The 14,546-nt window shown below is 47.3% G+C and overlaps 1 protein-coding gene across 1 annotated transcript; it reads right to left on the bottom strand.

Moving 5' to 3' along the window:
• Positions 1–1,430: 1,430 nt before the first annotated feature.
• DLL4 (delta like canonical Notch ligand 4) lies at positions 1,431–12,823 on the bottom strand. Its single transcript, XM_063398521.1, has 11 exons — positions 12,428–12,823; positions 12,038–12,301; positions 11,578–11,635; positions 10,625–10,894; positions 9,859–9,919; positions 9,620–9,750; positions 8,079–8,248; positions 6,744–6,963; positions 5,591–6,299; positions 4,730–4,838; positions 1,431–3,286 (listed from the first exon to the last, which is right to left on the bottom strand). The coding sequence occupies exons 1-11, from the start codon at positions 12,479–12,481 to the stop codon at positions 3,281–3,283; spliced, it is 2,052 nt and encodes a 683-aa protein (XP_063254591.1). The 5' UTR covers positions 12,482–12,823; the 3' UTR covers positions 1,431–3,280.
• Between the last annotated feature and the right edge of the window lie 1,723 nt (positions 12,824–14,546).

Raw genomic sequence — 14,546 nt, 5'->3', positions numbered from 1 at the left:
GAGGCATCTGTTGGGTTTATTTCACATTGCCGAGGAAGGACTGCAAGCAGGGAGCATCTGCTCAGCTTTTTGTCAATGGCTTGTTTTTCATAATTTGCTCTACAGGGTGAATGTTTGGGGAGGGGGAGGTGGCTTTTTATTTCTGAGTTTTGTCTTAAATTTATTTTTTATGGTAGCTAGGGAACTTGGCTGGGATTGGGAAGTTAATTTCACTGTGAAAAGGTGTAAAGAGGGAGAAACAAAACCATCCAAAGTAAACAGTATTTATGTAACCTTAAAAATACACTCAGAAGGACTCTTATGAATCATTTTTTGCAGTATGTTAATGACAAAAAGAATCTTTATGGTGCTTTTAAAATATGACTGGGGTTTTTAATTTTTAATTTTTTGGGAAAAAAAAAGAGCAAATTTTGCTTAGACTTTATTTTGGGGAAAGATAGAAAAGGCATCCAATATTCAGATGATTTTTTGGCACTTTGTCAACAACAACAAAACCCCCTGATTTTAAAATAGAGCAGCAGTAGTTTCCTGTTCTCATAGTTTTGCTTTTGTGCACTCAGATGTTGGCTGTATTGCACCTAGCTGATTTAGTGAGAGACTTAATTGCCTGTAAATGTATGTGCTTCAAAGGCTACTAAACCTGCTGGGAGTGTTTACACAAGTGTGCTTTTTACACTTTTTTTGTGGAAATGTCCTCCAAAAGGCCTGTAGAGGATAATGACTTTGTGATGCCCCGGGAGGACACAGCTGCTGATGTAGTGCAGGGAACTCAGGAGGAGAAAGCCTGAAACTCCCCTTAATCCCACAAGTGAAAGACAAACCTTACCCCTTGCAATCAAACAAACAATAATACAATCTTACATGTGTAGATGTAGATGCTGTGCCAGAGTAACCTGTGGACAAGATTTGGACCTTATTAAAAGTGTTTAAAGAAACAGGATTAAAAAAGCTAGTAATAGTGTTTTGTTCTGTAAATGAACCCAAGACAATGCATTTGTTAAGCCACCTTGAAATGGTATTAAATCTGCATCTTTTGTGTCATGAGTTGTCAGGGGAGAGGAAGAGTGAAGCATTAATAAAAATAACTTTCCTGACAGTTCAGTCCCACACCATAGCAAGAGAATTTGTATATATAAATATATATATATATATATGTATGTATGTATATATGTAATTTAAATATTATCTATCACAATATAAATATGTATAACATTTCAAAATGTCAGATGAATGCCACTCAGCTGTACAACTTTGCTGACATGTGTTAACACTGTAACTTTTTTTATAAAAAGCAGCTGACATCAGTTGGTGTGCAAAATGTAAATGTAGGACTGGGGGGACCAGGCAGGCGAGGTTACTTCTGAGGGGCTTCTAACCTTGGCTGTCACAGAATAACATTTGTAAAAGGACAAACCACAACAAACTTTGTAGTAGCAGGAAAGTATTTTCATTGCTTGAAAAAAAAAATAAAATTCAAACTTTGTCATCACATTAAAAACATTACATGAGAAGTAATAAACATATTTACACTTCTGTTTTGATTATAAATATACATTATATACAAAATAATGTTATAAAACGTAGAAAGTTCAGTGCTTCTGATTTTTTTTAAATTACTGAAATACTAGTCTTCAAAATAAACTACAAACAGACAAACTAAAACCCATATTATTGATTTCTGAAGGTCATCTTCAAAACGGTCCTACGTGGTCAGAGCAGAAGGTCAGTAGTGGACAATATGAAGGGGTCTTGTCTGCACAGTTCAAGGAAGTAGATGGGCTAGTCCAACCACAGGCTTTACAAGGGCAGGAATATCGCTGTCAGAGAGATAGCACAGTCCAGGTTTCTTCTAAGAGATCTTGTTTCTCCCTCCTCATTCTGCCCCATGCCCTGGTCTCATTCGGGAGGGTCACGGCACTTTCCACTGGGGTGTCCGGTATTATTGCTGTAAATATGTATAGAAGAAAGGAGCTCCTGCCCGCCTCTGGTTTCCAGGGACAGACACAGCATCTTTTCCATGTAGCAGAGGCTGGGTATGAAAGAAACAGCATGAGCCTAAAGCCTTCTAACTCTCATCTCCACCTGTCTTGGCAGAGGACATCTCAGTGGGTGCTTCACTACCAGGGATTTAGAACCGGGATGAAGAACAAGAGTTGGAGTTTTGCAACCAGATGGAGAAATGGGGGATAAGTGGGTTGTGTCACACTGCTGCTGCTTCTTCAGAAAGGAACAGCTGCAAATTTGAGACTATTTGCAGTAAAAGGTGGCACCTAATTCAGAAACACGACATAAACCCCCAAATTTGTGTCAAAATAAGGCAGGGGGAAGAGAATGAGGAAGGAGAAGAAAAGAAGCAATGTCTATTCACAATCACTGGTAGTGCAAAGGGCATGAAAACAGCTGAGACAGCTCAGCACATAAAGGTTCTAGGAGCTGATTGATTTTAAACGCATTTGTAAGGCTTCATATAGAGCTGGTATCACGCCTCCTCCCTACCAATGGGGACGAGGCAGTACACATTCCTTATCACAATTTCCACAAAAATCATGTTCCACATCGTGGCTTGAGTCAATCAGTTCTCCAAAGCATCACCAAATGAGATGACATGTAAATTCGGTTTTCTTCTTCCCTCCTCCTCCTCTCACCCCTTACACAGTCTCCAGTACATGCAGCAGGAGTGAGGAGATGCAAATGGATGCATAGCAGGAAGTATCAACCACCTCTGCCCAGTGCTGCAAAAAGCGCAGTCAAGTTTCTGTTTGGGCTTGTTAGATTCTCTTGACACATTATAGGCACTTCTAAACCCAGAAAAAAAATTGAGACCTCATTTATACTGTATCCATTATCTGCATAGCAATGTGTCTTGCTTCGCACCTTCCATGGGAACATCTGTGACAGTTATGTGCCTCCTTATCTACCAGCACTTCCCATAACCAGAGTTCTGGAAAGCCAGGGGTCTGTCCATGAGGAACTGGCCTCAGCATCTTTTAGAACACCAACATTTTTAACCTCTCTCTTCCCTCTGCCTCCCCTTTTCAATAGCAAATAAGATTTCTGGTATCAAACTTCAAACAAGGGCAGTAAGAACAAAAAGGTGTATTGCATCTTTCAGTAAATTCACAGTCTGTCCAGTTCACTCAGTTCCATCCTCCGCCTGAGAGCAGCAAGTTGCATGTAATTAAAAACAGTCCAATCCAGTTCTGAATTGTAAACAATGCAGCAGGAACGTCCATCTACTGGCATCACCAAATCTGAGGTGCAAATGGGCCGATCTTCAGTCTTATACCTGTCGGGATATAAAATAACACCAGCAATGAGAAGGAATCACAGCATACAGGGTAGTGCAGAACTAACAAACTATAATTCAGCTATGTCAAACCAAACCAATTTAAGCCAAACATTACTGCAATTTAACTCTCAGTGCTCAATGTTTTCAGCTGGGTCTAGAGGTGAATCACCAGCAAAAAAAAAAAAAAAATAGTCATCTGTGTGATGAGTGGCCTCTCCACCTGGCCTGAGGGGGAGAATGCTTACAAACCTGGGTGCTTAACATTAGGGATCTGTAAAAAGTATATGGTATAGTTAAATAGCTTGTGTTTACAAGTATTAAGCCTGAATGATGTGGAGAGAGATTGTAGGGGTTGTCATTCTGAAAACAGAGACATTTCTGGAGATGCCTGATGTAAATTTGGGAGCCTAGCTTTGGTCAGCAAGATCTTCAAAGATACAGTATTTAGGTCACTTAGTGGGAATGAAGTGTTTCACTGTCATTTGTATCTTTGAATCCTTTCACTCAGTCTTAAACTTTTAATATTGTCGGTTGACTTGTGTTCCAGCTTGCTTTCAAGGGGAAATCTGATATCCACCTTGCAAAGGGAGACTGAATCCTGCAGATCTGACTTCACAGATCACTGCTGAATGGCACAGCAAGCTTCTCTTTCCTACAGGGTGAAAGTAGTCCTAATGATGGCTACACCGAAGAAGACAGGTATTGGTTAACATCAAATTGCCTTTAACTTCCACTGAGACTTTTTCCAAGAGGCTGGTAACTCTTCAGGAGCTACTTGGTTCTTCAATACCTGCTTTTTAAAGTCTTTCAAGTTCAGTGTTAGGCCTTTCCTTTTTTTTGTGAATCCAACTTTTCAATATAACGTAAAAATCAAGCTGTTTTTATCAATAACAGCATTAGCTTCTGTTAGAGAATATTTAGCTGGAGTTTAAATGCTAAGAGGTTGAAATTACCTTAAAACAGACTTCCTAAATGACTGTTATGCCTATCCACTAACACATTCCACTACCTTCCATCTTCAGCTAGAAATCTATAGCTTTGCCTGTTTCCACAGAACAAAGATTATCCATTGTAGTCACAGGAAAAAACATGGCTTTACATCAATGGGCCTAAGAATGATTATTATTTCCATTTTTTCTGACCACCTATTTAAGAGGAAACAATCCCACAATGTGCTGAATTTTTATGGGCTGATGTTCTGTGTTTTCATCCTCCACTGACTTATCTATGCCCAAAACCTCTGGTTTAATAAAATCCGAGCAGCTATTTTTTTTTATTTTCTCCACTGTATGTTCCGTGTGGGCCACAGAAGAGGAGAGGAAAATGCTGGGAATAGTCATGATCCCTGGAAATAAAGGAACCTTCTCAGATACAATACTGAAGGATAATTCACCCTTTTACTTTGTGAATTTATGTCTGTCCACCTCTGTACTTACTTACCTCTGTGGCTATGATGCACTCATTCCTTTCTTCTGTTATCACAAAGACGGACTGGTACATTGAATCCCTCGGAGAGCATATCGCTGATATTCTGCATTCTGGCTTTTCACTAAGGCAGGGCAGAGAATAAAGAACATTAGCTGTATACTAACAAGCCTGACTCTCAAAATCTACCATGAATATGGAGTGGTGGAATGAGATAGCCATGAAGGTGTGGAAGGGAAGTGCATGAGTGCATGGGATCAAGTTTCACGCGTTCTGTGTCTGTCGGGATATTATGCTAGAGAAGTGGAAGTCAGGAACAGCGAGAGTCTTCCTATGCTCCTGCCATGTCCCACCTAACAGTGTGTTCCTCAGAGCCCTCGGTGTAACAACCGCTCGCACATCCCGGACAAGACCTTCAGTACATGAACCAGAAGACTGAATACCCGCCCTTCCCTCCTTTTGAAAAAGAGTACTTGTTTTCACTCCAACATTCTTCTCAGTAAGCAGATCATCTTGTCTTCTTACAAAGTGAAATACTTATTTTTAATCACTGTACGCCCTAACTGTTGTTCCTCCGAGATCAACTGAGGAAGGAAAGAGACTTCTTACTTTCACCACTGGCCTAGCCACTCTGGGTTCCTTCACAGTATTGGTACTAACAGCACCCTGCACAAACACTCAAATTAGGTGACTTGGCTAAGGATACCACTTGGCTGTGACACACATACTCCAGTATGAAGATTCCTGGCTTTGATCTGGTTTGTTTTGTATATTATCTGCTTGAGGTGTCTTTTTCCCTGATATGCTCACCTGCTTCTAGACTGATATGAAGATGAGTGGCTTTAAGAAAGACTATAATAAAAACTGCATTCTCACCTGTGTAGTCGGAGGGGAGACTTCTCTCCTAAACATTTTTCACTTTTGTAATATTTATCTTCTGGCGTCCCTCTACTTGTCAGGTCTTTTACCAGATTGTAGTCCAGTTTATGGTTCTTGGGTTTGTAGTTAGATTTCTCCAGCCCACAGTCCACTTCAAGGTCTTTATTTTTATTGGTGTTTTTCAGCTGGGAAGCTGGAATGAGATTGTCCTTCTGGAAGTCAGACAGGTTGTTCATTGTCTCCAACTCCTGCTCTGGGTGCATCCTCATCTGCCTGATGACCATTGCTATCATGCAGAACAGTATGAGCAAAGCCACCAGCCCCACCCCCATGGATATAGCAATCCAGGGGACTGGTTTAGGAGGAAGTGTAACGGGCACTGAATAAACTGGCAATTCACAGCGGTTGCCCATGAAGCCAGAAGGACAGTAGCAAACGAAGTTGGCACTATAAAGTCCGCTGTAGCATGTGCCTCCATTCTCACATGGCCCAGAAGCACATTCATCTCTGGTTTTGATGTCACAGTTCCTGCCACTGAAGCCTGGCATGCATGTGCAGGTGTAATCGTTGATTAGATCGTGACAAGTTCCCCCATTGGAACATGGGTTTCTGGCACAATCATTGATGTTTATCTCACATTTCTGACCCGAGAAACCAGCCCGACAGCGGCACACACGAATCTGCCCAAGGTAGAAGCAACTACCATCTGAGGGGAAAAAAATAAAATAAAAATTAGTTTGTAGTGCACTTCACTCAGGAATCTAAACCTTTCCCCGGTCAGCATGTGATACTACCTCAGAGAGACATTATTTTACAAAACAACCGCACATGCTAAAAGTTCATTCTACTTTACCTAATTGTAGCATTGCACCTTAAAATTATGCCCCTTCTAAATATGTAATAGAGTTAATTTAATTTTGTCATCTTCCCCATCATATGATAAACCTCATGCAATGTTTTGTCACGTAGAAAATGCCAGTGAAAGTCCCGCCCCAGCAAGAGACTAAAATTAGGGTGGATGTGGAATACAGCGGGGGAGAGGGACTAATGTTCTAGAGGAAGAGTAGAGGTCAGATTGGATTTCTATCACTTCTGCACTGAAAAGCACAAGTGAGTCAGGGCCATGAGATTTTTTGATAAAAAGACTCACCATTTGCACACGGGTTGCTTGTGCACCTGTCTACTTTTTTTTCACAGTTTGACCCTGTGAAGCCGAAAGGGCAAACGCAAGTGTAGCTGGCCCCTTGCTCCTTTTCCAAGCACGTGCCACCATTGAAGCACGGAGAATCTACACACGTCAGAGCGCTGTGCTCACAGTGAGTGCCATAGTAGCCAGGGGGGCACAGGCAGTGATAACCGTTCTCCATATCCTGCAAAACACAACGTCAGGCCACTGTTATTTAATGGGAACAAATGATAGCTCCCTGCACGCTTAGTTCTGGTCAGCAGCAAGCGCTGCTCAGTCCCTTCTCATCCACGGCCTGATGTGGCAAAAGCGACATCAGGGGGGTAAACAACTGCAGGCTGGACAGTGAGGGACAGGGGGTGGATCAGCCGTACTCAGTGGACAGGGGTGATCGTGCAGCTGCACACGCAGCGCAGACGCAGTTGTAGGGAGCACTCAGGCAGTTGGACAAAAACATTGCCAACAGCACTGCTGTCTAGTGAGATCCAGAGGTCTTCCCAGAGCACAGTGGTATGTGTTGACCTCACAGCTGTGATCAGGCCATTTTTCCCCAGTGTGAGTGCCCTTTTTTATTTCACGAGGGTTTAAGTTGCTTTGGCTTGGGTAAGTCCTACCACTTAAATCATAACAAACTGTTTCTTCTTTCTAAGTACTGTATGTCCAAGGCCTTGGGAGAAGGGAGGTGGGGTCTTGTGCTTTAATCTAAAAATTGCATTGGCTTTCATCTAAACATGCATCAGATTACATTTGATATCTATAATCAATCAGCCTTTACCAATCCATCATTGATGAGAATCCATCATTAACTGGGTCCAAAAACAGGCTGAAACACTAAACTAGAAGAATCTAAAAGTGTGGAATTCTGTTTTACAGAAAGTTGCAGCTGATTGCCCCCTATATTGTTCGACACTATCTTCTCATAGCAGAAAGTATAATTTTCTTTTATGTGCTGTTAAAATATGGACTCAGTATTAGAGCATTTCTGTATGAACGGTGGTTTGACAAGCTTATTTTTAACAGATCTGCTCCTTCATCAACCCTGGATCTTGCCAAGTTCTCATAATGGCTGCCACAGAAACCCAAGGATCAGTTGACCAGTTCTAATCTAGATGATACATCTCCTCCTGTAACAGACTTCCTCCCCTGACACCTCTCGGAAAGGGTTCAGTATGATAGTTGTGAGTGTCAGTAATGAACCTGTGTCCTATCGAATTCCCATTATGTTGTTACAGAACCATTTCTGAAAAGGTACACCGGGGCTTGCTTCACACAAAGGCTTTACATTTAAAATGCCCCTACCGTGCAGCTACCGCCATTCCTACAGGGGTTGCTGTCGCACTCGCTGATCTCGTGTTCGCAGTCGACGCCGGTGAAGCCGGGTTTGCACGCACATGTGTAGCTGCCCTGGCCCGTGTTCATGCAAGTTGCTCCATTTTTGCATGGCCTGTGGTGGGTGCAGTAGTTCAGATCTGCAAAGACACCAGGAGTTAGAGAACACGTCTTTGACAGCTGGGAAAAGATACGCACACAAAAAGGCTGTAGTCAAGAAAAAAGACAGAATTTCCAATGAAGCGTTTCATTTCGCTATCAAGGGGAACACTGGAGATTGTTATCCAGGTTATTATCAGTCATAATCAGACTACCACCTATCACTTGAGCTCTGAATTTTGAGAGAGCTGGCAAAAATATAACTTTCTAACTGTTCTGGTACATTCTCCCTTTTTTGTGGACATTAAACTGTTAGCTGACATGGGATTTAGGTACTGAATTGGAAAATGTACTTCATAAGCGTGTGTTCTCCAAAACACACACCACTATGGACTATGGACACTTCATGTACAGCATGTTACACTAAAAGAGTGAGCCCCATCTTGAGAAGGTGTGCTCTGAGGCACATTCTGGAAAGGCAGAGAGAAAAAATAAAAGATGTTTTGGCTTTGAGATTTAAACAAACACTAGAAATCTTTTATTGTTTATTTGCTCTCTTGTTATGGATGTTAGTATATTAAACTGTCAAATGCTCTGCCAAGCTTGACCGTTTTATTTTTTTTCCTTTAAATTTGAGACAGAGGTTATGCATAAGTTCATAGGGCGTAAGTAAGCAAAGCTTTATTATCTCTATAAATACTATAGAGTAATTTGAATGCAACTGGTTAATAGATAACTATAAGCAGAAAAAAAATCTGCAACTTTACTTTTCCTGCTTAATTCAGCCTTCCCCATGTTAATCCTATAACTGTCCTGGAAACACTTAGCCTGCTTTGAGCACTTAATGATCTCAGTGCCAGCAGTGCATATATGGCCTTGAGGACATGACTGCTCAGCTGGCTACGGTTCAGTGATTCAGTGGGTTGAATAGGTGGAAGTGGTCTGGTGTACCTTAAAATGGAACCTGTACTTTTCATTCTTGCTTACATGATTTTTCTCTCATGCTCCAGACTTATCACATGAGTTAACTTCCTTGTATGCAAAATAAGGAAGGCCCAAATGATACTGTTTACTGCTGCTGGAAACTGTTTAGTAAATTGTTATACTTGTACAAGGAATAAGTTAAACTTGGCTTGAGCAGGCAGAAAACTTGTCTGTTCAACACTCATCCAGATTGTTAGGTCTTTCTCCAAGAGAAACTTCTTTTGCAAGAGAAAAACTGCAGCTACCAAGAAGGTTTCCTTATTTTCAAACAAAATTACTACAAGAACGTAAGGCTGCAGTGCTACAAACTGATGCCTGTGAAGATGTACCTTGGGGAAATTTAATTCCAGATGCAGCGGGTCAGATTCCTTAGTGCAATACTAAGGAGTACTCAACCTAGAGCTGTAAGTGCAAGCTTCAGAACTAACCTTGATCACAGAAGAGGCCACCCCATCCTTCATCACATATGCACTGCCATTGTGTTTTACAAGTCCCGTGGCGGCAGCCTATATGGGGAATGCATTCATCGCAGTAGCGGCCTTGCCAACCAGGACGGCAGCTAAAAGAAAAGTCCAATTAAAACATTAATGACATGGAGAAGAGTTTAAGTTTCTGTTACAAGGTGACATTTTAACTGATGTTCGGACTGCAATTGCCATCTACTCACATGCACTCTCCAGGCTTGTTGCAATATCCATTCTGTTCGGTACATCCAGCCAGACAGATGGCTGTGAAGAGAACATAAAAAAGCATAAATGTTTAAGTAAATACACATGGCACTACAGAAGACACTTTTAAAGCATAAAAAGCTTTTAATAACACTTTAAAAAATAGTTTTTACACTTTCAAAGCTTTGTTTTAAAACTTCTTGGTACGGGGAGTTCTGGAGCAGGAGGAAGTGAACAGGGAGAGCCAACACTTGACAAGTTGTCCTTTAGTTTTTGTTTATGCAACAAACATGAACTCTTGCAACACTTGGTAGAAAAGCAGCAAGAGAAAACGGCTTTGGCTTGTGCTAGTGAAAGGCTGAAAAAACCCATTGGTACCCTGAGCTCAGAGTAAAGGTTCTCCTTACTACACTGCAACACCTATCTCATGTCCTCTGCCTGCAGGAATGGTTGGTGGCAGACTTTGTGTGAGCAAGCTGCTACCCTTTCACCTTGCAAGCACTACTGCTGTTCAGGGCTGCCAGCCAAAGGTCCCTTTCCTGCCGGCCGCTCTTTGCTGCTAAAGCTCGCAGAGGTGCAGCACAGCGCTGGGTGGTTGCAGCCAAAGGGGGCAAAGTCCTCAGCGCGCAACTCTGCCTCTCCAGACACAGAGGAGTGGAGAGGTCGGCATGAAAACACGTCCCGGGCCACGGGAGGCCTCCGTGAGCCGTGGAGCCGGGCCGAGGCCCGCCGCGCTGCCCCCGCCCCGCCGCCCGCGGCACTCACGGTCCGTGCAGTACTCGCCGGCCCAGCCGGGCAGGCAGGCCAGGCTCCCGTCCGCCGCGCACACGTAGTGCCCGAAGCGGTCGTCTCGGCGCTTGCAGAGGCGGGAGCAGCTCTCGCCGTAGTAGTTCTCGCTGCAGACCACGCGGTACGAGTAGCGCAGCTGGGTCAGCGGGCCCTGATGCACGTCCTGCGACCAGTCCTCGCCCACGGACAGCGAGCGCTGGATGGACACCTGGCTGATGAGCCACTCCTCCGGCGGCGGCCGGGAGCCTGCGGGACAGCGGGCACGGGTCAGCGGCTCCGAGCGCGCCGCGTCCCACCCGCGGGGCCGGCGCAGCGGGACACCCCGCTCGCACACATATGTACACATGCATACATACATACGTGCAGACATGCATACATATATATATATACATGCACACAGACACGCGTGGGGGTATTGACGTATGCAAGGGTACAAAAAGGTGGCCACCAGGGTGTGCGAACCCGGGCCAAAGGGACTCAGCCGAAGGGCCTGTGAAAGGAGGGCTGCTGTGAAATATCCTTTTCCTTTCCTCTCAGAAAAACATCCCAAAGCCATTATTCCTTTCCAAAGGGCGGAATTCGAGCAAGGTGTAAAATACAGGAAAAGGCGGACGGGGCTTGCTGGCAGGCTCCCGGCTTTCTCACCGCAGCCCGCCTCGCTTTCCCACGCCAAAAATAAACCGGAGGAAACGCAATTGTGTTGGAGATTAGGCCGGGGCAGAATCAAAGCGGCCCCTGATGGATATCGTTGGGGGACCGGCTCCTGATGGTGGGATAAAGCCGGCCCTGGAGTTATCGTATAAACAGCTGAGCCGGGGGGGGCCGCTCGGGACGGGGGGGACACGGGGGGGACCCGGGGGGGACCCGGGACGGGCCCGGGGGCGCTCCCGCCGCGCGGGCGCCCCCTGCCGGCGGCGCGCAGCAGTCACCTTCCGGCAGGTAGTTGTCGGGCGCGTGCCAGGCCTGGATGATGAGGGAGAAGGTTCCCTGCGGGAGAGAAGGAAGGCAGCGTCAGCCCCGCTCCCGCCGCGCCCGCCGCGCCCGCCGCGCCCCGCACACCGCACACCGCCCGGCCCGGCCCTGCCCGCGCTCTCTGCCCGCGGCTACACGCTTCCCTCCTTGCCTCCCTCCTACAGACCACGGATACACAGCCCCACCTCCAAGCCCCTCAGCCCCTTGCTTTATTTCTCTCAATAACGGTGGTTATCCCAAGTGTTTCTGTTCTGGATTGCACTTTTTTTTTCCTCGTTTTTTAAAAGGAAGTTCTGGAAATAAGTCTAAAGGCAAAAGTAGTTTGTTTACATTACAGGTTATCAGCCCGCCGAGGTTAGCCTGCTCTTGCCACCCTCCTGCCCCACCATCGCCATCGGGTTTAGAGTAGAATCTCACCGGCCACGTGAAGTTAAAGGGCAGCTTAATGGGGCTGTCAAATCTCTCTGTATCCTTGATGCTGAAGGAGTTTATTCCCAAAACCGGGGTGATGATGCTGCCGAAAGTGCAGGAACCTGGGGAAACCACTGTCTGAAAATGCTTCAAACAAACGCGAAAGAAGGTCCTGCAGTGGGGGGAGCAGGGCTTCCCGCTGGCCAGAGACCCGTGGCTATTCACGAATTCGTGTAGCTCCAGCTGGAAGACGCCGGAGCCGGACACCCTCTGCACAAAGGGGAGACACACAAAATAGCCAAATCAGACCTTACCCGGCTTTGCCATGCAAACTTGCTTCCATCACCCACTTTACATTTCGCGAACCCTTTTTTTTTTTCGTGTGTGTGCGATTACCTGCTGCAAAATCGTTAACAGAAACGTCAAGCCAAAGATGCGCAAGGCTGTCATCCTTGTGTTATTCGAGCTTCCAGTTCTTAGTGGGTTTAGTTTTCTTTCTGTATTCCTCAAACGGACCAAGCAAGCGCTTCTCGGTCGAGGGAGAAAAGAGAGGCGTCACGGCGATTCTCCTGGAGCAACCTGCTGTTCCAAATATTCCCCGAGCACCAGCAGAAATCGGAAGGTAAAATCCAGGTGTCGATCCGTCCCCTTCTGGGAATTAATCCTGCAGGCAGCCTCCGACCTCTGATCGCTGTCGTCGCCTTTATAAACTCCAAAGCCGGGTGGGTTTGGTGAGAGACGCGGAGGGGAGTGCTTAGTGTGGAACCGCTCCTCCTTTAACCGGTGCTAACAGCGCTCAGTAAATGGAAAACTTGCTTCGCTTCGAGCTGTTTATATAGTTGCCTCGCATCCTCACAAGCTCATTATGTAAACTGTCAGTCAGACTCACGGCCGATCCCTCCCCTTTTCCATCTTTCCTTTCTGGAAAAAAGAACCAAATGTTGCGGAGAGCCCTCATATCCCGAATTAATACCCTGCTGCCGCCGCCGCCGCCGCCGCTGCCGCGCTGCCCGCCGAGGAGCCGAGCTGATTACGAACGAGCCGAGCATCTGTTGAGATATTTACGGCGCTCACACTGGGAGAGAGAGTTCCCTCGAAAATCAGACGCCTCTCCACAGGGCAGCTTTCCACGGCGGCCGAACAATAGAGGATGAAATGTTTCAAAAATACGCTTGTTAGTTAGTTAGTTTGTTCGTATGTTTGTTCCCCGTTGCCCTCCACCCCACAGCTCCACGCGAGTCCCCCGCCCCGGCCGTGCCCCGGGCGGCGGGACGGGGCGGCGCGGTGCCCTGCAGCCGCGGCCGGCCGGCGGGCAGGAGCTGCCCTGCCCGGCGGGGGCTGGCCCCGCGGAGAAACCAAAAGTAAAAGGGTGTTTGCCCGGCAGGCGGGCACCCGGGACGGCTCCCGGGGCGCAGCGCCCAGCTCGGGGGCGCCCCGTTCCCGAGCCTGGCTAACGGAGCCCACCGAGGAGGGGGTGGGTGATGGCAGGGGAGGCGGGCACGGCGGGGATCGGGGGGCGCTCGGTCGCCCTCCCGAATTCGGTGGCGAACGAGCGCTCCTGCGAGGTGGCCGGGGTCGACAGCAGGGACGGAGCTGGGTTTTCCCGAGGCTGCCCCGGCTCCCAGAAACATGGGCAAGGGGAAAACTCGGGCGCCTGCAGGCAAGCGGGGCGGGCGCGGGCGCGGCGCGGGCCGTGTCTGGCCGCCTGGCCGCGGCCGGGTTGCGGTCTGGCGTGTGCCATAAAGCCCTTGGCCTGATTGCAGCGTGCGCTTATTGTTGGGTCGCGTGTCCCTCATTAAAGCCAAGCACAGAGAAGGCCTTTCATGTGGCTTTTTATTTCAGCTTGTTAAATGGATGGGAGGCCGGAGGGGGGAGGGAAGGAGGGAGGGAGAGATAAACCCTCAGCTGTATGGTAATGAGGTCTTGCCACCTTTCTGCCAGCGCCCGGCGCGCCAGGCTGCGGGCCTCCGCGGCGTGGGTCACCTGGGGAGCAACGCGGGGCGCAGAGCGCTGCTAGTCCCCTTCCGCCCCTCTGCTCTCCCAAAGGGTCTGTTCTCGCAGCGTTACTTTCCCTCTCCGAGTTCTTTTGGGGGACATAAGGAAAGCCGGGGGTCTGGACCGTTTGGAGGCGAGGCAGCATGGGGAGGGCACACTCTAGCCAAACTTCCCAGGCCGTCGCGCTCTTCATGCATTTCAGGCGGCTGCCCTCCCTGGAGCCCGGCTTTGGCCCGGGATGTGGTCAGGGTCCGAACGCCCGCAGTGTCACCGGGAGGGCCGTGGGGGGAGTGGGGAACACGACACGGCTTCGCAGAGAAAGCGTGGGGGAAAGCCACGGGCACCGCCCCCGTGGATTGGTTTGGGCAGAGGAGCAGGCTAGAAATCGGGGTCGCCAACCAGAAGAGGATTAAAACTTCTCCCAGTCCTCACTGCGCCTGTGAAAGCCGAAAGGCAGAAACTCTGGCGATGTCGGGGGACTGCACCCCAGGCCGGGCATCCTTGGCATGGCTCCGTCCCG

The sequence above is a fragment of the Prinia subflava genome, chromosome 5 (genome assembly GCF_021018805.1).
Source record: "Prinia subflava isolate CZ2003 ecotype Zambia chromosome 5, Cam_Psub_1.2, whole genome shotgun sequence".
Taxonomy (NCBI): Eukaryota; Metazoa; Chordata; class Aves; order Passeriformes; family Cisticolidae; genus Prinia; species Prinia subflava.
This window is presented reverse-complemented; position numbering and strand designations above follow the sequence as displayed.